The sequence below is a fragment of the Neolamprologus multifasciatus genome, chromosome 23 (assembly GCF_963576455.1).
Source record: "Neolamprologus multifasciatus chromosome 23, fNeoMul1.2, whole genome shotgun sequence".
Classification (NCBI taxonomy): domain Eukaryota; kingdom Metazoa; phylum Chordata; class Actinopteri; order Cichliformes; family Cichlidae; genus Neolamprologus; species Neolamprologus multifasciatus.
This window is the reverse complement of record NC_140460.1, coordinates 21,447,643-21,469,663: the sequence shown is the minus strand read 5'-3', so window position 1 is coordinate 21,469,663 and position 22,021 is coordinate 21,447,643. Positions and strand designations below refer to the sequence as shown.

Sequence of the window (22,021 nt, the reverse complement as noted above, 5' to 3'; positions counted from 1 at the left end):
CAGCTCTGACCTTGAGCTAACACAAGAATGGCAGTTAAACACAGGTGGTCAGGATGTTGCCAAAGCTTAAAGAGACTAACAAAAGGGATAAATGGTTAAAGTTAAACACTTTTTAGACTATAAATCATTTTAATGAGAACTTATTGAAATCTATTTCAATACATTACATCACATTGCATGTATCATGTTCTTGCCCTGTGATTGCACCAATAAGTTGACCCTTCCATACCATATATCCACCTAAAATATTTTGGTAGATATTAACTGAAGAATTATCTGCCTTCTCTTGAAGATAGTAAAACTTTAAAGGCACTTGCTTTGTGGAGCTCAAAGCAACTAATTAAATACAAAATAAGCATGGATCTACTCATGACAGCTGCTAGCAAGCTACACTCTATCTATAAGAATTGTGACATAACTAGGTAATTATATTTGGAAAAGACGTTGCTTCTGAGTGTTTTTTTAAACACTTTCACCCTTCCGTTGGCTTTGGTTCAAAATGAGCCCTTTGGCCTGTTTGCCAAATGGGTCATACCAACCCCTAGGACATCAAAAGGCATGTACCATTTCTATAACTGATGTAACCAAAGCTGGGTCACCGGTACTAAAGCAGTGGAGTGAATAGATGGATATATAGCACTGCTGTCCAGAAGACAAATGTGTCAATTTGATCTAGAGTCAATTGCCCCTTTAAATTGATCGTAAGTCTCAAAGGAAAATGTTTTTCTGCTTTCGTTCTCTTGCCCTAATCCTCCTAACTTTTATTTAGCATACGGTATAAGTCTGTTTTCCCTTTAGGTTTATCATGTTTTGACTTATCAGAGAAGTGAAACTTTCATGGATATCACTGAACTTTATTTCCCAACTACAAATTCCTCTTAGATTTCTGTGCAGGTACAGCCTTTATTTTCCTATGTCATGCATCAGAGTTGTTTTCTAGATCGAAGATGTTATCCACTGGGCTTCTACACAGAAAGTAACTGTGCCTGGTAGAACCACTGTGATGCATCAGCTCTCAAGTATGTGCTGGGAAGTATTATAAAAGCAGTAGTGACCAGAGAGGATGGCATTTAACATGTAATCCCACAAGAGGACGTGGCTGAAATAGCAACGACTCGGCATGCTCGCTTACTTCTGTCAATAAGTGAGGGGCTAGAGAGGAAAACCCAAAAGCAAGTTTAGATTAAAAGGAAAGTTCACTACCAGAAAACACAAACAATCTACTTTGAGATTTACTCTGTAAGGAGTAAATCTGTGCAGACAGATGCATAAACTGAGGCCTAATTTATAGCAAAGGAGTGTTCACCAATTCTTCTAGTAAGCCTATATTTCATTGCATTTTTCTGCATGTATATCATTGATTTTGGCTTGGCGTTGTTTCTTTATTCTTGCTTCACTGTGCCATTAGTGGTTAAACGGCATCCTGCGGCCACACTTAATTAAACAGGAAGTGATAGGCAAACGGTGTAAGGAACAGGCACATTTGCACACTCCAATACTGGCGCAATCCACTAATGATGAAAACATAATTGTTTTCGACCCCCAAAGAAGCTAAGTGTTTGAAATGTTATTGCATGTTATTAAATCTGTGCCAAATGTGAAACCTCTTCCATTACTTAAGCCGCGATCAAATGACCTAACCTTTGTGGCGTGCGATCATACCCCCTGTGCGTAAAACTCCAAGACGGACTTTGAGAGTTGGAGGTTTTCAACCTGTGTCCAAAGTGAACCACAGTTGCACATCTGATATTCATCACTGCTATGTTTAATGGGATATTTTGTCGTCTGCAGCTTGCAGTGATTGGGTTGTAACCGTACAAAGGGGTGATGTAGCCAAGCCACTCACTGTGGGTTGACCATGATCAAATAGCTGCTTCCTCTGTGATCCATGGTCTTTGGCCTCTTGCTCGTCCACTCAGGCCTCAAACATAACATCAGCATCTTGGTTTCGAGGTGAAATAATGCAGTACCTTCTCTGGTGAAGGCAATCCAGTGAGATGGATCTCGTAAATAACCTCCTGGGTGTTGTGGTAAACTTTGTCTGAACCATTTAGGGTTGACGCTAACACTTATGCTTGTTGGACAAGTTTTACGCTTACTTATGGTGTGTTAGCCATGTGGTAGTGATTTTGTTCTTGTCTTGTTTTGTTGTTGTACAAAAAAATAACTTGTTCTTTTGTTATTCACGAGATTTAAACAGTGGATTTGTCATGAAAAAAAATGGAAAGCTGTCGCTTGGTGGATTTCGTGTTTTCATCCTGTCACGGTCTGATTGTTTGTTCAACCATCACAGGATGGTTTTCATGGAAGCTCATGTTTGTGCGATGCTATCAGGCATTGATGGAGTGCAAAACAGCTGGTGAATAGCGTGTTTTACTTTGCAAAAACAATTATTTAGACGTTCTATGTACACACCACCCTTTTCCATCCTGTTTGGATTCTCTCTGAAGCTGTTCACCCCAGACTGAAGGTTTTCAAAATGTCCTTTTCCAAATTTAGATATCCACTGAACAGCTCAGTCAAAATACCATGTTTACAAAGTGGATTTTCCATTTTAAAGGATATTGAATCATGACTTTGATGCAATGGCTCTTATAAGTGATGGAGAGCATTTTAGTGACAAATTATCCCCATGCAGTATTCTCCTTTGGCAGCAGCGAGTCCTTTATTTTGCCATTATTTTACTACAGTTTGATTTAAGTTTCCTTTCAGATATTATTTAACCACAGACGACGTTCAGTGCTGCCAGCAAGCCGCTGCCAGCAACACAGTGCCACCCAGTTGAACATGGAGCATTACACACTTGACATTATGTCAAAATGTCAAACTGGGAAAGCAGGAACATGCACTCCAGCATCACAGGACTCGGCGGATTTATTAGGCCTCCAAGTAAAACAGAAACCCAGCCGATGTATAAATCCCTCCAAAAGGCCTGTTTGAGCTCCAGTCCTTATTTGGCCCCTGTTTGGAAAGTGAAGAATTTAGTTTCTCAGGCAAACTGCCATCAATGCGGCAGTGACTCTTGTGTGGGCAGAACGAGTGCTTGAGGAATTTTGAATGTGGTCAGACCCATGGCAGGCTGATTTATTGGAGCCAATGAGATGATTTATTCACAGTGGCAAAAGCATGCTTTCTGCCATCACTTAGGATGAAGTAGATGAACCAAGATCACAGTCATTATCCCTCAATCGAAGAGGCAAAAGGGCAAAAAAAAAGACAAAACACAGCAGCTCCAAGTTAAGACAGTCAAAAAGTAAGAGTAATGAAAAATGAAAAAGGTGAAACAAACGATGCAAAAGGTGCTGAGTAAATTACTGGCCAGTGTTATACTGCAATCATGTTAGACACCTGTGCAGCTTCTCATTAGTTGTTACTGTGTTGAGTATTTGTCCAGGGTATCTACAAGTGATAAGAAACCTTACCTTAGACTATTTAGACCTGGAGTCTATTTGGAGGATGCATTTGCAGTGGAAAAGATCCTAGTTGATGAAATGGTAGGAAAATAAAAAGGCTGAAGAGTCAAGTTTAAGAGTGAAAATAAGAAAAACTACATACTGAACACAGTGCAATAGATTAGGTTAAACAATGTCTGTAAAATTACTCTGTGTGTAATTAAGAATGATTTAAAATCTTTTAAATCACTATCTTTTATAAGCAAAACATATTTTAAATGCTGCACTGTGTATGTCATTGTGCACAGATTGGTTTGTGGTGGCTAATGTTAGCAGTGCTAGCAGCTAGCATTCTTTCCTTGCGTTCCACCATGTAGTTATTTTAAGTTGCAAAGACAGAAATATCTGCTTGTATATTTTAGGTTGAGACCAAGTACAACCATGACAGTGAGCTTAAGTACAACCATGATTTTTCTGTAGTACTGAAGAACTGCACTGGTTTCTGCAGCTGTCATTTGTCTTCCTTTTTACTTTGTTGCATTACAATGGAGAAAAAGAAGAGATGCACCAACTGATAGGGCTGCAGGCTCAACTACAAATACTTGACAAATTAACCTTTTAGATCCAAAAGTTAACTATCAGTACATTAAGAGAACACGAATAAGTAATTTAACTCACTGCTATTTTCTGGTGCTGAGTAGCAAGAGCAGCAACATTTAGTCATGTGCCTGATTACTTTTACACATCCCTAATGTGCAGTATTTATCCTACAGCAGTCTGCAAAGGCACATCCACATGGTCACAACAAAATGGATGGCACTTGGATATCTAAAGTTCCTGATGTTTGATGAGTTATGATGGATGTGGAAAATATAAAAGTGGTGTAATAAGAACTACTTAGCTGCAGCTGTCTGTGGGCACGTCTGTGAGCAAGTATGGTCCTGCCCTTATTCTTCCTCTCTTCCTCTTCCTCTTATCAGAGGATGCTTGTTCCAGCCTGTTTGAAGTTTGTCAAACCGAATGAAAAACAGCTCATCACTTTCCTGCTCGGAGTGCTACGTGTTTACTCATTATACAATGATTCAGCTCGGTGGATTGGGTTTGAGAGTCTTTCTTTGATATTCCAGGTTCTCCATTCCCATATAAATCCTCCTTGAGCAACACTTTTCTGAAATCATTACAGCATTTGCCACTCTATTGGTATGAGGCAAAAGGAGATCTAGAAAGAGAATGGCAGCACCATGAAGGTGTCAAGTCTCATCTGAGATGTTTGATTTTTGTAATTCAACAGCCCCCCTTAACCTCTGTTCACCCATCAGTAAGACCTCTTAGCTGGAGTGGGATTGCAGAGGGTCCCCCAGTGACTCAGTTGACTCCTTGTTCTAGCTCAGTAGCTTCCCAGACATCCCTCGTGACTTGACGTGATTATAAGCTCCCTGTAAACCCACTTTGACCCTATCTTGCTGTTGGAGAGTTCTTTGTGGTCTGGTGCTTTGTAACTACCCAGTCGAATTGAAGAAACTTGTGCAAAGGCCAAAGAATGCTCTTTGCTTGGTCATGAGTACAACAATGGACAATGAGTTACGGTCTTTTTAAGATCATGTAAATTTTGGGTGGGGTGAAAATATGATAACAACTACAGCATAGCATGAATCCCTTGAAATCGTCCAGTTGCAAGGAATTTTTTAGTGTAAGTGATCCGCTGCAGAAGATGCATCGATAAAGAGAAATGATCAGATAAGCGGGCTTCATTTCTCAGGCATTACAAAAACAGCTAAATGTGCTGGATAATTTCACAGATTTTGAGATGGAGCTGCACAAACAATCACTGATGGATGAACCTCGGGTGTTAGTCTGGCTGGATGCTGAAGCGTGTGGTGGGGCCTCTCTGAGATTCCTGTGCTTTACCCGTCTGAGCTGGTAAAAACCACGTGAGACCTTCCAGCTGCAGCTGCCATATATGGACGAGGTAGCTATTCTTTCACTTTCTCACATGGTGATCTGCTGAGGATTTTCAGTCTCACTGAGCCGCAGTATTTGAAGGAATTTGAGATGAGCAGCTATGAAGGTTTTGCTTGTAATTTCTTCTCTGCCAGCAGTGTAGCACCTCTTGTACACATGTGATTCCGACAGTTTGGTGTCTGGATGTAAGTGTTTGACTCAAAGTCCAAATCCTTCTAAGCTTTAGATCAGTGCTGGAAGGAGTCATCACCAGGACAGAACCTGTGAGCTGCACATAAAGGCAGACATTCTTGGGCTCAGTAACGTGTAGCATCACCAGCACCAATTAATCAATAACAACATCGTCTTCAGATATTAGATGTCCAGTACAAAGCATAAATATGTCAACTGCTGGGGAGTTCTGTTAGCTTCTAATAGAATTGGGATAGGTGTTGATTCCTCATTTTGTTGAAGTCCACTAGAGTTACATGCAAGCTGCTTTTTCACTTTGAATCTACACTGTGTATAACAGAGATAATAAAATTGCTGCTATGATGCTGAAAAAACTGTGTAGGCGTAAGAATCACTAAAGGCCTATATACAGGCTGATGACTACACCAATGTCAGTAAAATGCTTACTGACATTTTAGAAAAGATACAAATTTATGCCTTTAAAATAGCTTTAGTTTTAATTTACACAATAGACATGCAAAATCAATGTAAACATAGTTAACCATAATATGGTAGTGCTAAACTTGGACTCGGTAGTACCAGATAGCTGTCATCTTGGTGGTTTGAGGCAAATACACAATTTTAAGCCTTCAATCAGGACCACGACAGCCAAAATAACATCTGCAGCCTTACCTATTTATAGTGCTGTGAAAAAATATTTTCCCCATTTCTGATTTTTATAAATTTTTTGCATATTTGTCACATTTGCATGTCTTAGATTACTAAAAAAAACTCAATATTGGACAAAGATAACCTGAGTGAATACAGAATGTTGCTTTTAAATATTGAATTCCGTTGTTAAGGAAAAAACACTATCCAAACCTTCCTAGCCCTGTGTGAAAAAGTAATTGCCTCGTAAACCTAATAAGCAAGCTCTGTATTTTATGATATGACTAGGACCTCTTGGCCCTTTTCAACTCTCCACACTGAAAGCCTGGGGCAGGTGGCGAAGCAGCAAAACAGTTCAGAGCAGGCGTCATTGACAACATGAAAGCGATTAAGCCAGACACAACATGAACGAAGGAAGGCGGTCTTCAAAGCAGGGTGCAGTTTTGCAGCAGTTGTCAGCAGTTCACAAATGATTTGTGAGATTTGACAAGAAGAGGCTAATGTGGGCTATCATTTAGATCAGCTGATCAGCCCAGATTGTGGGCTGAGTTTAACCGTGTGGCTTTCCTGATATGAAAAGTCTTGCCGTATGTAAGACAACCTGGCAGTTAGTATAATAAAAGGCTGGTAACAGTGTCTCTACAATGTGGTATGGTCAGCTTCGTCTATAGATGACCTGCTTCATGCTTTTTTTGGTAGCACTGACTGGTGGATTGATGCCTTCACATTGCACATTAGCATGCTTTGGGTGGGATCTTTTCTGCTGCGATGTTATCCCGCTACTGTATTCTGATATGCTTGATGATAGCATTACAAAGTCAATGAGTCCTTTGTTTTCCCAGAGCAAACTAATTATGGCCATTTCCTTCCTGCCCCCGTCTGCTGTATGCTGATAGCGCGCTCTCATCTAAGCCCTCGTAAACATCCGTCAGCTCACAGCGCGCTGGGATAGTGGCTGCTGCATGCACTCAATTAACCATGCATGTATCTGTACACACTAAAGTAAATACAATCAGATGGACGTCATACAGCTCGCTGGAGAGGTGCCTGTTTATGCATCGTAATCAGTGATTTGTGGTGCAGAGGGTAACACAGACTATTAGGGGACATACTTGCCTGCCATGAATACTATGGACAAAATGTTTTGAAACCCAGTTTAGCTCGGGATGCCCTGACTGCTATTTAAAGATGCTCCATGTGACACTGCAACATCAGGAAAGCAATATGGCTCTAATTTTGAGGGGATAGTATAATTAGGCTACAAGTGATACTGTTGCTTGGGAGGTCTGGCAACAGGTACTGTCCCTTGGCTCTGCATTTTTTAGTACTGGTGTAGACACATTTGTTGTAAAACCTGCTGTTGTTTACTGAAAGGAAAACATGATGTTGAGCATAAAGTGGGGAAGGATGCTGAGACAAAAAGGAGCTGAAACCTCCAGCTGCCCGTGAAGAGAAGTATTTGGATGGTACAAGAATTTTCCGCTATGAGGGCAAAAAAAGGGAGCGGACCATGGAAACAAAATCTCCAGCAGTACCAGCTCAGGTCAGGTCTCATGCAGTAGTTCTAGTGCTTTGATTATGTTAGTAATGCCTTACCAATCAGCCAATCAGAACCTTTTTTTAAGAGGGGCAATTAGAAGACAGGGGCAGGACCTATAATGGCTTGTTTCAGACGGAAGCTATACTAAATTTACATATTAATATCAGGATTATTAAGCAGAAATGGCTAAATAAAAAGTGTTTATTTGTCATATATGCAAAAAGTCTTGAGCCACCTCTAATTTCTTTAATATTAGGAAAAATGGCACATATGTGTGGTCAGTATTTGGTTTGACCACCTTTATTCTTTAGCACAGTCTGAACTCTCTTAGGATGCTTTCTTGTCACGTCTTTAAGTCATCTTCAGGAATAGTTCTCCAGGCTTCTTGAAGGGCATTCAAAGCTCTTCTTTCTTCTCCACCACACGAATCAACACACCAACATGCTCGTAATCCAACGCAGGAAAGAGAGCAGCAGGTCTGGGGAGAAGGTTCACACAGAGAGAGAAAAATCTCAAAAGGCAAACTCACTCACTCACGAAGTATCACGAAAGCTAGGAACTAACACTAATGTGTGTCATGCAATCATCCAGCAATGACAGGATCTGAGCCTCAGCCTTAAATAGCCATGGAGTAATCAGCTGTGCAATTAGAGCCAGGTGCATGGGCCAAAGGCAGGACCCGACAGTGAGCTCCGCCCAGGCAGAGTGACAAGGGGGAGAGAAAACCACCATAACAAATGTAGCCTCGTGGGGACAGTCGGGCAGACACAGGGACCATGACACAATAATGTTGAGGTTCTGGGGAGACTGATCCATGACTGATAGTGCTCCACTGTGGTATGCTTTTACTGTATTGGCAGTGTTTGGGATCATTTTCATCTTAAAAAATGAAGCTGTTGCCAATCAGATGTTTTCCAGATGGTTTTGCATGGTGGAGCAAAATCTGATGGCACTTTTCTGTATTCATAATTCATTAATTTTTACAAGATCTCCAACACTAAATGTGGCTTCATCTCTACATCAGACCTGTTGTCACTGATTTTCAGTCCAGGTTCTTGTGTTATTTTCCTTCCTGAAGTTTTTCTCCCCTTTTCTCTCCCCTTCATTAAGTACGGCTTCTTGACAGCCACCCTCCCACTGAGACCATTTCTGATGAGGCTTCAGTAAGCTGAAGGTCCAGATGCATCTTTCAGGTCCCATGTTAGGTCTTTGCTGTAGTTTTCCTGTTTCTTAAAGACACAACTTTCAGATACTGTTCATTTGCTGTAGATACCTGTTTGGGCCTGATGCTTCTTTTTTGGTTTTCTTCCTCAAATTTGTTAAGGCTATCCCGCACACCAAATGCCAAGTTTCTGACATAACACCGGTTCATCCCTTGATTTAGGAGCCTTTTTTATATTTCAGTGATTAAAATATCAGTGTTAAGTGTCTTAACAAACAAAAACATTCATCTGAAAATGGTCAGATACAAAGATGGGACTGAAAATTAGTCAAAAAGCAGCCAATGTTTGATAAAGCTTCAGAAAGAACTATTGCCTAAAAGCACTTCAAAAAAATGTTTTTAAGCCTTCTTCTTTTGTCCTAGATGTTTCTAGTTTCTGGAAAAGTTTTTTCAGAAACTGCTTTTTCACTTTTTCTTTTTTTTAAAGAGATACTGCAAACTATTTTTTTCATCTTATAGCTCCTTGAGAATCACCTTGTTTTTGAAAAGAAAATGCTATTTTATTTTATTCCTGTCAGAATATGGGATCTTTGGCATCTTTCATAGATTCAACAAAGGAAATGTGAACAAATTATGTGTTTTGGGAAAGGGTGCTCATAGCAAAGTGCCTAAATGGTTCTTTGCTAACTTTTCTGTTATGCGACTGTTAAGACTGCTTTAGAAAATTAGAAAATTACAAGAATGTCAGGCTCACTGGAATCAAAAGAAGGAAACAAGGTGTCACTCAAGAGTTTTGCACATGACTGTAGTATACCGAATATTATACACTGTCTTTTGTTTTTGAAAGGCAAAACTGTTTGTCAGTCAGATACTTGTGTACAATTCTGTTTCATGTAGTGCATGTAAGCTCACTTAGGCTAGTGATGGTGGTAGTGTGTAACCTGGATTTCTGCCATGATGTCTGAGTTGTTATTTAACACAAGCGAAACCACTTTGTACTGTGTTTTTGCCCGAATTCTCGTATACAGACTGACCAAGAAAAGCGGCATGCAAAATAAATGATAGTCATACTGTAATGTAATGTGTTTATCCATGTGGGAACTGAGTGTAATGCAGTGTTCATTAGTTTTGTGATGTTCTCTGGAAGCATTCTCTCAGTGTGAGTTGACTGTGAAATGTGATTTTTGCTTGGAATAGATATTTCCCACACAGAGGAACAGTCAAGTGTGCTTTCTTTTTTATAGGCAGTGGTTATTTCTGTTCTGTTGGGAAACACTCAGGCATTCAAGAGGAAATATTCAGAGATGTCTCTCCCCCGCTGTCTCTACAAAAATAAATGCAATTCTTACAGTAGTGTTTTTTAAAACACAATTTAAAGCACTTCAGAGAACTAAGGACACTAGCTGAGTCATTTTTTCTGCTTCTCCCCTCCTTTACTTACCTATTTTTTACGTGCTCTCCTTAAAAGTCAGATATGACTTCAGCTGGTTTCTCTCTTTCTCCATTTACAGGTCACCACATCATGTCAAACAAATACCAGCTATGAGCCGGTGAGTATGACATGTGCATGCATGTGTTTCAGCAATCTGTGTGTGTGTGTGTCAAACAAGACCATTAAGGAAACATTTAAAACTCCTATTGACCTCTAAAATCATTTTCATAAATTTGATGGCCCTTCCTAGAATTGTGTCAGAGCCACACACAGCTCTGTGAGGCTGTTGCTGGATGTCAAAGGGCAGAGGCTATAACTATAAAAGCTTCCTCTCATCTCATAAATGCTGTTTGTACAAGGCAAACCAACTCAAACTGTGTCCTGTAGAGGTGATAATAGCAGTTGGTCACAATCACCATGTGACTGTCAGATCAAACCTAGCCAAAGGTAGAAAAATAAATATGCAAGCACAAAGAACTATTCAGGCAATATGTCTGCCAGGAGCACTGGGACATTTCTTGGTGTCCTGATTGTTTTGTTCTGCCATGAACATGAAGATGACCTGGTATTCCACTGTAGCAAGCAGTGATAAGTTGTCAGAGTTCAGGCATGAAACTCACACACTGTCCACAGGCAATGACAAGACACGACAGGCAATGCAGTGTCTACTGTAGGGGTTTCTTTGCAGCCAGATTGACCAGAAAAATTCATGGTTTGAAAAAAAAGTTAGAGTAGAACGTGAGAAATAACAATAACAAGCTAAAGCTTGTAATACTATATTTTAAAATATATAATACTATATTTTGTATTCAAAATTAGTTTGATTAAAGATCTTGAACATACTGGTGGATTAAAAATTACAGAAACATAAAAAGTTAATTTGGTAATATACAGTGTTGTTAATTTAGGGCAGATGTACCATAAACCTTAGATTTAATGGTCATCTGACAAATTTGTTAAGCAATGTATGTGCTGTGATTGGTGTTTTCTGGACAGTTTTTGCAGGATGTTTAGCTGTCTCAATGACTTTTCTAAAAGATAAATATTATAACAAGTTTGTTACCTCATAACACAAAACATATACTTGTAACACTGACAATAAAACATTTAAGTCCAAGACGTGCTTGATGAATGTGCTTGATGCATTGTTTTCAAGATAATTGCAAAGTTGCCCAAAATGTTTATCTCATGTTAGTGGTTTCTTCTTCACTGCCTCTCATGACAAGGTGTCAGTTTACTGATAACTTATCGCTACCTGTGAATGAGTGGGAGTCTGCCAAATCATTGGCACATATGTCCACCCGCATGTTTAGACATGAACAAGAAGGAAATGAAACCGGGGCTCCGCATTGTGTGGTTGTGTCACAGGGTCCTTTTAAAGAAGTTTTCTAGGCTGTCACTCCTGTTCTCTCACTATGAACTTTAAAGAAGTCCAGACGCTTTTCTTTCCAAGCTCCTTAGACTGTGATGACCTGAATGACTAAGAACCTCCATCCATCCATCCAACCATCCATTTTCTTCCGCTTATCTGGGGCTAGGTCGCGGGGGCAGCAGCCCAAGCAGAGAAGCCCAGACTTCTACCTCTCCCAGTCACCTCGTCCAGCTTGTCCGGGTGAACACCAAGACGTTACCAGGCCAGCCGAGAGATATAATCTCTCCAGCGTGTCCTCCTCCTGGTGGGACATGCCCAGAAAACCTCTCCCAGCAGGTGCCCAGGAGGCATCCTTGTCAGATGCCCGAACCACCTTAACTGGCTCCTTTCAATGTGGAGGAGCAGCGGCACTACTCTGAGTGGCTGAACTTCTCACCCTATCTCTAAGAGAGAGGCTAGCCACCCCTCGGAGGAAGCCCATTTATGCCGCTTGTATCCACGATCTCGTTCCTTCGGTCACTACTCAGAGCTCGTGACCATAGGTGAGGGTAGGGGGGTAGATCAACCGGTAAACTGAGAGCTTCGCTTTTACACTCAGCTCTCTCTTCACCACAACAGACCGGTACAGCATCCACATCACTGCGGCCGCTGCACCTATCCATTTGTTGATCTCCCACTCCCTTCTCCCATCACTCGTGAAGAACCCGAGATACTTAAACTCCTCCAGTGGGGCAGGAACACGTCCCTGACGGGGACGTGTGCATCCCCGCCGAGTGGGCACTCCACCCTTTTCCGGCTGAGGACCATGGCCTCAGATTTGGAGGTGCTGATTCTCATTCTCACTGCTTCACACTCGGCTGCAAACCATTCCAAGGCGAGCTGGAGGCCATCACCCGATGAAGCCAACAGAACCACATCATCTGCAGAGAGAAGAGATGAGATCCTGAGACCACCCAAGTGAAAGCCTTCCGCCACTTGGCTACACCTAGAAATTCGGTCCATGAAAATTATGAACAGAAACGCTGACAAATGGCAGCCCTGGCAAAGCCCATCACCCACCACGAACGAGTCCGACTTATTGCCGGCTATGCAGACAAAGTATCCTTGAGAGGATGAAGAGCTGATCCAGTGTTCCACGACCAGGACGAAAACCGCATTGTTCCTCCTGTATCCGAGGTTCGACTAGTGGACGAACTCTCCTCTCCAGCAACCTGGCATTGACTTTCCCAGGGAGGCTGATGAGCGTGATTCCCCTATAGTTGGAACACACCCTCTGGTCCCCTTTCTTAAAGATGGGAACGACCACCCCGGTCTGCCAATCCAGGGGTACTGCCCATGATCTCCACGCAACATTGTAGAGGCATGTAAACCAGGACAGCCCTACAACATCCAGAGCCTTCAGTAACTCTGGGCGGACCTCATCCACCCCAGGGGCTCTGCCACCAAGGAGTTGTTTAACTGCCTCAGTAACCTCACCCTCAGAGGTTGGCGGGTCATCCCCTTTGTCCCCAAACTCTGCTTCCTCCACGGAAGATATGCCAGGGGGATTAAGGAGGTCCTCGAAGTATTCCTTCCACTGCCCAGCAATTTTCTCAGTCAAAGTCATCAGCACTCCACCCGCACTATGCACCGTGCAGGTAGAGCACTGCTTTCCTCTCCTGAGTTGCCTTTGCCTGACGGTTTGCCAGAATCTCTTCGAGGCAGTCCGAAAGTTTTTTCCATGGCCTCTACGAACTCCTCCCACACCCGAGTTTTTGCTCGCGCGCCGCGTTCCGATTGGCCTGTCGGTACCTATCAGCTGCCTCCGAAGTCCCACAGGCTAACCAAGCCCGGTAGGACTCCTTCTTCAGCTTGGTGGCTCCCCTCACCTCTGGTGTCCACCATTTGGTTCGGGGATTACCACCAGGCACCAACTACCTTGCGGCCGCAGCTCTGTGCAGCAGCTTCAGTAATGGAGATGCTGAACATGGTCCATTTGGACTCAATGTCCCCAGTCTCCCTCGAAATGCTGTTGAAGCTCTGCCGGAGGTGTGAGTTGAAGATCTCGCGGACCTAGGCCTTCGCTAGGCATTCCCAGCACACCCTCACTGTACGTTTAGGTGCTCCAGGTCTGTCCAGCGTCCTCCCCCGCCACCTGATCCAACTCACCACCAGTTGGTATTCAGTTGACTGCTCAGCCCCTCTCTTTACCCGAGTGTTCAAAGCATATGGCCTCAGGTCTGGTGATATGATTACAAAATCAATCATCGACCTGTGGCCTAGAGTGTCCTAGTGCCATGTTCACTTATAGACACTCTTATGTTCGAACATGGTGTTTGTTATGGCCAAACTGTGGTTTGCACAGAAGTCCAATAAGAAAACACCGTTCAGATTCAGCTCCGCCCCTCCAGGTCTCGCTGTCATTGTCCATGTGAGCATGTCCAGTAGGACAACAGAGTCCCCAGGAGGAGCACCCTCCAGTACCCCACCCAGGGACTCCAAGAAGGCTGGGTACTCTGAACTGCCACTCGGCGCATTAGCGCAGACAATGTTCAGGACCCATTCCTTGACCCGGAGGCGAAGGAAGCAAACCATCTCATCCACTGGGAGAAACCCCAACATACAGGCAGCAAGCCGAGGGGATACCAAGATACCCACCCCAGCCTGCCGCCTCTCACCAGGGGCAACTCCAGACTGAGACAGAGTCCAGCCCCTCTCTAGTATGCTGGTTCCAGAGCCCAAACCATATGTTGAGGTGAGCCCGACTATATCTAGCCGGTACCTCTCAACCTCACGCACTAACTCAGGCTCCTTCCCCACCAGAGAGGTGACATTCCATGTCCCGATTGCTAGTCTTGGTAGCCAGGGATCAGTCCACCTGGATGACTGAGAACCATCACAGACTTATATTCTCTCACTATCCCCTTATCCAGCTTTACGTCAATCATCTTGCTTAATACAAGAAGAAAGTATAAGGATTGCAGTAAAGGGGGTGGCTTTTACACACAGACTTTGTCAAAAGCATCCACACATCCTGTGGTGCTTTCAGTAATTTGGTATGAGCTATGCGGATGCTGCCACACTGAGCAGAAGAGGAACGATAGAGAGCCTCAGTGAAAATCATTATTCCCTTTTCCGTTAAGGCTTTCTGTTTTAGAGGATAAAATGGGATTTATGCACTGCGACAACGAGACTTGAGCCATTTTCATTTTAATGAGCTTGAAATTGGAGTTTTCATTCATTTCCACAAAGAATGCTTGCTCAGCAAATGTTAGGTCATGATTAGAAAACCAGGAGAAATACCAATTTGATCATTTCCCTGATTTGTAGTGAGTATTTAATGAACTAAAATATTAAAGGGATCAGTTGGTCCTGTTTTATATTTTTATGATTAAACCACCAATAGTTTGACCAAATTAGGAAGATTCCAGGCTACAATAACTACTTTTCACTTATTTACTTTGGGCTTTGGTCTTTTAAAATCATTGCTGCAGCTTGTTAAACGGTCCTTCGGATTTGTTTACAAAGCTCACAGCAACCTAAGACCCTGTACTTAACTCAGTTAAGAGATTTTCCTTAAAACATGGATCAAGCTCTGTATCTCTGTGCCTCTAATTACATACTTTCTTTTTCTTTCCTTCTTTCTCCATCTCTACCTTGTTCAGGGACAGACATGCACAATTTAAGAAACTGATTTGAAATTTTAACTCTTTATATACCTTTAAATGTAAACACTGTAAAAACTCACAAAAGGTCATGAAATTAGTCAGCAGAGACTTCATGCAATAGGATTTAATTGAAAAGTATGACAAGGAAAACTGGATCCAAACATATATCTGTATTTAGTTTGTCTCAGTTGTTAGTTTGGTCAACCCTAAACACCCAAATACCCTAAAATAAGGAAATTTGAACTGGCATCAAAATCTGAAGTAACCTCAAAACAACATTTTTTTAAAAAACGTGACTGATAGTAGATTTTTCGGAGCTAATACTGATGCTAATACTATGTTATTGCTATACTGAACAGAGAAAATTAAGTATTCATTGTTTATGGACTTCCCAACAGTGTTCTAACTTAATATTTAGTTGTCAACTTACCGTGAAGATGCCGATTATCTCCACTCCACCAACTGTTAAGTTGTGATGCTACTCTGCTTCGTGTGCTACAGACTCTCCTGAGAGTTCTGTAATCAAAGGACTTACTGCGCTTTGCATAATAAACTATAAGATGATGCTTTTGCTCAATCACCAAAAACATATTTGTTATGCTTTATGCTCCATACAACAGAAAATATTTGGGCAATATTTATGCTAATATGACTATATCTTTGATAGGAAAATGTTGGCTGATTATATAGAGAAATGGAAATGTTATGGTTTTTGTATTTTCACAAAAAATTAAAAACAAAAGAAGGAATAGTTACTCTTTGTGCTTTCAACAGCTGCTGCAGTTTACTTTACATTTGTTGCCTATCTTTTTGCTTTCTTGAAGGGTAAAACATACCTTAAAGCCAAATAATCCTATAGCATCTGCTAGTTGGGGTCATTGTTCAAAAAAGTAATATATTAATGTAAAATGTAAACATTGTTTGTTACGTCTTGGTTCTTAAAAGTATAAGAGAACGTTAATTAGCAATTTGTTACGCTACACTTTATGTTACGCTTATGGTACTCTGTAACAGGATCTGTCTTAATGATGACACACAAAAACAACAATAAAAAGCTGTGAATAAACATGAACAGATAGAAATAAAGGCTACAAGCCCGCCTGCCTTTGTTACCTGTTGAAGATCAGGCTCTGACTGCTGGGCTGGAGTCTGCATACACTCAGCTGAATTGAATTTAATACAGTAATGCATTACATTACTGTATTACTGGCAAATGTAATGTTGCATTACATTGGAACATGTTACGACTGAAACCTACACACACGGAGTGAGTCTGGTAGGTGACTGTCACCCAGGCAATAAGTGAGAGCGGGACATCCAGCAAGGAAACCTGGTTCTCACATCTCCTTCTCATCTTTTTTTCTCACCATGTTGTTTCTTCCTTCATGTGAAAGAAACAATGATTAACCCGCTGACTCTGTCTCACTTTTCTCTCCAGCCTCCCACTCCTCAGCTGCCATTAAAGCATGTAGATACACCGGTAAGTAACACTTCTTCTGCGTAAGTGTAATGCCAAGAAGACATGCTTTAAAAGATGTTCATTCATAAAAGCTGCTATTGTTATTGCAACAAGACGCTGGAATAACAATCCTCAAGTACATTACTGTATGAAGCAAAACATACACAGACACCTGGATAGATACAGCTATGTACTTTTGTTTCTCAAGGTTCATGCAAGACCCCTCAGTTCCTGCAATTACAGAAATAGCGCAGTTCCATGTATGTTGCACCATATGCATGGAACTGAGGTCTGTAGAGAAATGGTTTCCCCAATTCAGTGTTGAAGTACTTGAATCACTTTCACAATCCTATATAACACAAACATAAGCCAAACCTTACTGTCAATTATCACAAGCCAGCCTCAGCTATTGTGGCTGAAAGGGAGCAGTCTAACCAGGTTTCATATAATTATGGAAAACCTTCACAGAATAGCGGAGGAGCCGAGTAATGCCAATGGCTAAGGTTGTAATTTGAGGCGTCCACATACAGTTTCTCAAAAAATCCAATTATTAAGAAGCAATAAATGTAATAACGATGACTCAGCAGTCACTGAAATATGCTGTGCTTTGAATTGTATGTTTTGAAATAGAGAAACATGTGCAGCAACCTACTGTAGAAACAAATGCTAACTACAGACAATATACAGTGCAAACTGCACACATGAGCTCTGATATTTGCATTAAGGCATGTAAAATTACTTATTACTAAATTAAACCAACTAAGGAGAGTCTCCATCAAGTTGTATATTTATTAGCTTTGAATCAATAATTTAATCAGGGAATAATTCTGTTAAGCATTGATCTCAAACGTAGTTCACTTTAAATCTTACAAACTGCAAAAGGTGGTAGCACCATCCACCACATAACAGCTATCCATATAGAACTCAGTTTACAGACCCTTAAAGACTGGTACATATTTTTCCAATGGATAATTTCAGACTGCATATGTTCAGATGTTCAGGTTAGCTGAGGTGTCTGTTCTGTGCCACTGTAAATGAATATGTGCTACATACCTGAAATTTAAAAAAAAATAGTAAGCTGTAGAGACATATGTTTCTGCCAGTCCACTGCAAATTTTCTCTTATTTGTGCCAGAAATCAATGCCAAGTCCTGGCTAGAGACTAGGCATGCTTGTCCTGTCTGACATTGCTAATAGTGGAGAGTGTAGGCATAGGTGGTGGGGACCCAAGAAAGGAAGAGCTAAAAAAACAAAAAACAAAGAAAGAACAGAGAAGAACACTACCAATGTAAAACAAAAACTGTTATTTAATGCAAACCAATCCAAAGGTCGCAATTAATTCTTTTTGACTAAAAGGGTTCCTTTGTCTTCGTCTCCTTTTTCATAAGACCAGAAGAATTTTGTATTTCAAAAGATAAAAGCAGAATTCTTACATCCTTGTTTTTCCTCCTCTCTTTTTTTGTGTGTCTTAATGAGTCGATGTCTACATCCAATGTCCCCTGAATGTTTAGATCAGAAGCAGAAATAAGGAGATGACTCAGAGTGGGATTATTAACACAGATTGGCATGTACACACCAGTTTATATAGAGATTTATCCACAGTTTGTGCCTTGGGAGATAGAATGGAAGATGATTTTGTCTAATGTGCTATATGCAAAGAACAAAAAAAACCAAACTAAAACAGACTAAAGCACAAAAACGCCCCCAAAAAATGAGAAACAATGACCAGACGCATTTTATCTTGCTAGCTAGCTTATACAATGCACTTAGTGTCCTCCTATCGCTGTCCAGGAAGTATGATTGAAACACATCCAGAGGTACACAGCTTTAGTTTATCAAGAGCATTCTTTAGTTAGCTTTTTGCATTTGTTGTTAGCTACCAATCTAAGCAAACATAAGGCTAAAGTAAACAGCACATTGTGCTAGCTAGCAACAAATTAAAGTGTGTATTTAGCCACAAGTACTTAACTGCATGCAGAAATTTAGTGTTTAGCACATCCTGAGGTTGAAGTTGGTTATGTCTCAGTGTTTTGAGCAGATTTTATGGATGTGCTTTTTTATTGTGAAATTAGGCTAGTGTTGGAAACCATTCCAACAGCTATGAATTGCAGCTAACTACAGCTTGTCAAACACAATAAAACAAGCTGCAAACATGTGAAAACCTCCCCCTCCTCTTATTGTTCAGTGTTTATTAATCAGCGATACTTTTTAATATTTTTAACATCATTCTATCAAAATCTTTTTTTTTTTAAATATTTTAGCACTGCATTTAGAAGTGTAAGTTATATTCATCCTGTTCAGTTAAATGCAAGCCATGTATTGCGGCTTCAGAAATGTCATCTTCTTGTGCAAACAAGCAAGCAACTGAGATTGTGAGGAAATACAGGCATACTGATGAGAAACATCAGCACTAAAAATACAAAGACAGAGGCTACTAATTGTCTTGACTATGGTCTTGTTAATCTTTTTAAATTGTAACTATAAAAAGTTGTCACAAACAGTTTGACAGTGGCATACTGGTATTTGGGACTAAACATATACTGTCCCTTCCAGACATTTCCAATAAAAATTGTGTTGTATCATCAGCTGAATTTGTAATCCTAATGTATCAATCATGCCTTTTGTTTAACCAGTAAGATCTCTGTTGTGGTTGTCATGTATCTTTATAGCATTCCCTGTGTTATCCCATTGTATCAAGTTGCCTTTTATATATTTCACAGATATAGTGTTATGCTTATTGGTTAATATGTTAAGGAGTTGTCATGGTATCCTCTTCTCTCTGTACTTAAATTCTGGAGTCATCATTTATGAGGTTTTCCGTGTATGTGTGCATCTGCGGTGTGTGGACCAACGTGCAGATGGAATATTTATTTGGTTAGTCCATGCAGGATACATGCATTGTGGTTTTGACTCAAAATGCACCATTGTGATTATAACAGAGTCAGTGTGGGGCCTACTGAGGGTCATCCAACGGTATAATGGGGATTTTTGAAATCAGTATTTAGCATGGAAGAGTGGATGCACTGATGTAAGCCCTACCTAGAGAAAAATCAAACATAATTCTAACAGACAGAAAATGTTGTAAGGGGCGATCGTGGCCCAAGAGTTGGGAGTTTGCCTTGTAATCGGAAGGTTGCTGGTTCGAGCCCCGGCTTGGACAGTCTCGGTCGTTGTGTCCTTGGGCAAGACACTTCACCCGTTGCCTCCTGGTGGTGGTCAGAGAGCCTGGTGGTGCCAGTGTCCGGCAGCCTCGCCTCTGTCAGTGCGCCCCAGGGTGGCTGTGGCTACAATGTAGCTTGCCATCATCAGTGTGTGAATGTGTGTGTCAATTGTTGTATGACTGGATGTGTAAAGCGCTTTGGAGTCCTTAGGGACTAGAAAAGCACTATACAAATACAGGCCATTTACCATTTTATTTTTATTCCACACTTTATGTAACCTGTTATTCCATGCTGCTGACCATATTCTTAAGGGTAGTTAGGAACAAACGTTTACAGGACCCAGACACCACACAAGCACACGGGATGGTGAAAGATATGAGCCAAGAGAAGCTGGAGGGGAGAGAGGGGCAGTCAGATATAATGAGAGATAATAAGACCAAGGGAGGAGTAGTTCCAGAGAACAGAAAGTGGGTGGGAGGGAGGAAGAAAGATAGAGAAAGTAGGGAGAAGACAGCTGAGAAGGAACGAAGAAAAGGAAGATGCATCATGATATATTACATAATCGCTGATCAGGCTCGGCACAAATGGAAGGGACTCTAACATCTTGACCATGAGGATGTTGGAGAGAATGAATGATTAAGCTTTGACCACCTGGATAATGAGTTGAAATCCCAAAAAAGAATGAGATGTACAACACCAAATTTTGCTTGGATTCTTTCAATTTTATCAAAAAGCCTGGTATTTGCAGCTTTATCATTGCTTAGAAACAGAGAGCAGTGGGTCCTCGCCATGCCTTTGGTCAGCACCATTCGAATGCATTTTGCCAACCTGCTTTCTGGCTGGAGGTGTAGTACTGGATTCCAATTTGGCAAGGTAGGCCACTCCCATGGAATAAAGGTATTTTTTTTTTATTTATGATTAAAAGTTGTAAAATAGCTAAACTTAAATTTCTTAGTGCCTTTTAACCTATATGTACTGCATTCAGTCTTCTCCCACTATTTCTCTATGAGATACGTATATTGTAAATATAAAAATCTTTCTAAAATATTTTTAAACTGAGAGGAAAATAATTTATTTGTGATAATAAGATAAGTAGTAGTCTGTGGTAAAATGACAAGACAAGCTCAACCATTAAAATTATTTAAAAACTGGAGACGAACTAAAAAAGGAATTTGTCGGAAATGTTAACGTTTAACAAATTAATGGCTAAGCATTAGAAAATTGAAAACAAAATACATTAATTACAAAATACATTAACTATTTATGTATTTTTAAATATATAAAAAATGTACAGTGTATAAATATCTAATATATAAAGAATCTAAATATACACAGACACAGGTGTGAATAAACAATTGGCCTATCATGGGTAGGAAACCAGAAGGCCAGAAGTAAAACAAACAAACAAAAAACTGGGTTACAGAGTATATAAAATAAAATAAAACAAAGTAACCAAAAGTCAGTGTCTTACAAAAAAACTTCACGTCATCACAAACATGATGAATGAATTGGTATAGCAAGACAAAAGTACATATACGCATTTAAAAGTTCTTAACTTACAGTAAAAACAAACTTGTTAGCATATCTGCAATTAAACTGAAGATCCTGACTGAAGAGACTGAAACAAAAGCAATTAAAAGATTAGAACATTAAATGAAAATTAGTACATGTGAAAATTAGACTATTACTAGATTAAACTGCATGTTAATAATACAGATTAATACTCCATTCCAGATGCCTCGAAACTAGGATGTCAGAACTTGGGAGTGACATCTCTTCTGAGTTCTTGCAAGTTCCAAGAAAAGTGATTATATGTGATTTTTTGCACTTGAAAGAACACATTTATAGATCTCATTACTGTTGCGCTTATTTAGTGAGCCAGAAATGCAGAACAGATTAAAAGTTTAGTTCTACTACAGTTTACAGTCAGCGCCACCATCTTGGATTGCTAACTCAAGGTATGCTAGTCTACTTCGACTGTCCAAATGGGAAATCTGAGTGAAGGGGGTCTTCCGCAAAAAATGTGCAATTAGGGACTCAATTGCAATTTGGAACTTATGATTTCTTACTTAGTCA

General features: G+C 40.6%; 1 protein-coding gene across 9 annotated transcripts in view; it reads left to right on the top strand.

Moving 5' to 3' along the window:
- The window catches only part of LOC146491515 (tensin-1-like), a 120,782-nt gene that overhangs the window by 51,713 nt on the left and 47,048 nt on the right, over positions 1–22,021 (top strand). For 6 of the 9 annotated variants that reach the window (XM_085152727.1, XM_085152724.1, XM_085152725.1 and 3 more), the window contains 2 exons: positions 10,387–10,425; positions 16,765–16,806. In XM_085152727.1, coding sequence (XP_085008853.1) covers positions 10,387–10,425; positions 16,765–16,806 — 81 coding nt within the window. The other 3 variants (XM_085152731.1, XM_085152728.1, XM_085152730.1) reach the window with 3 other exon arrangements.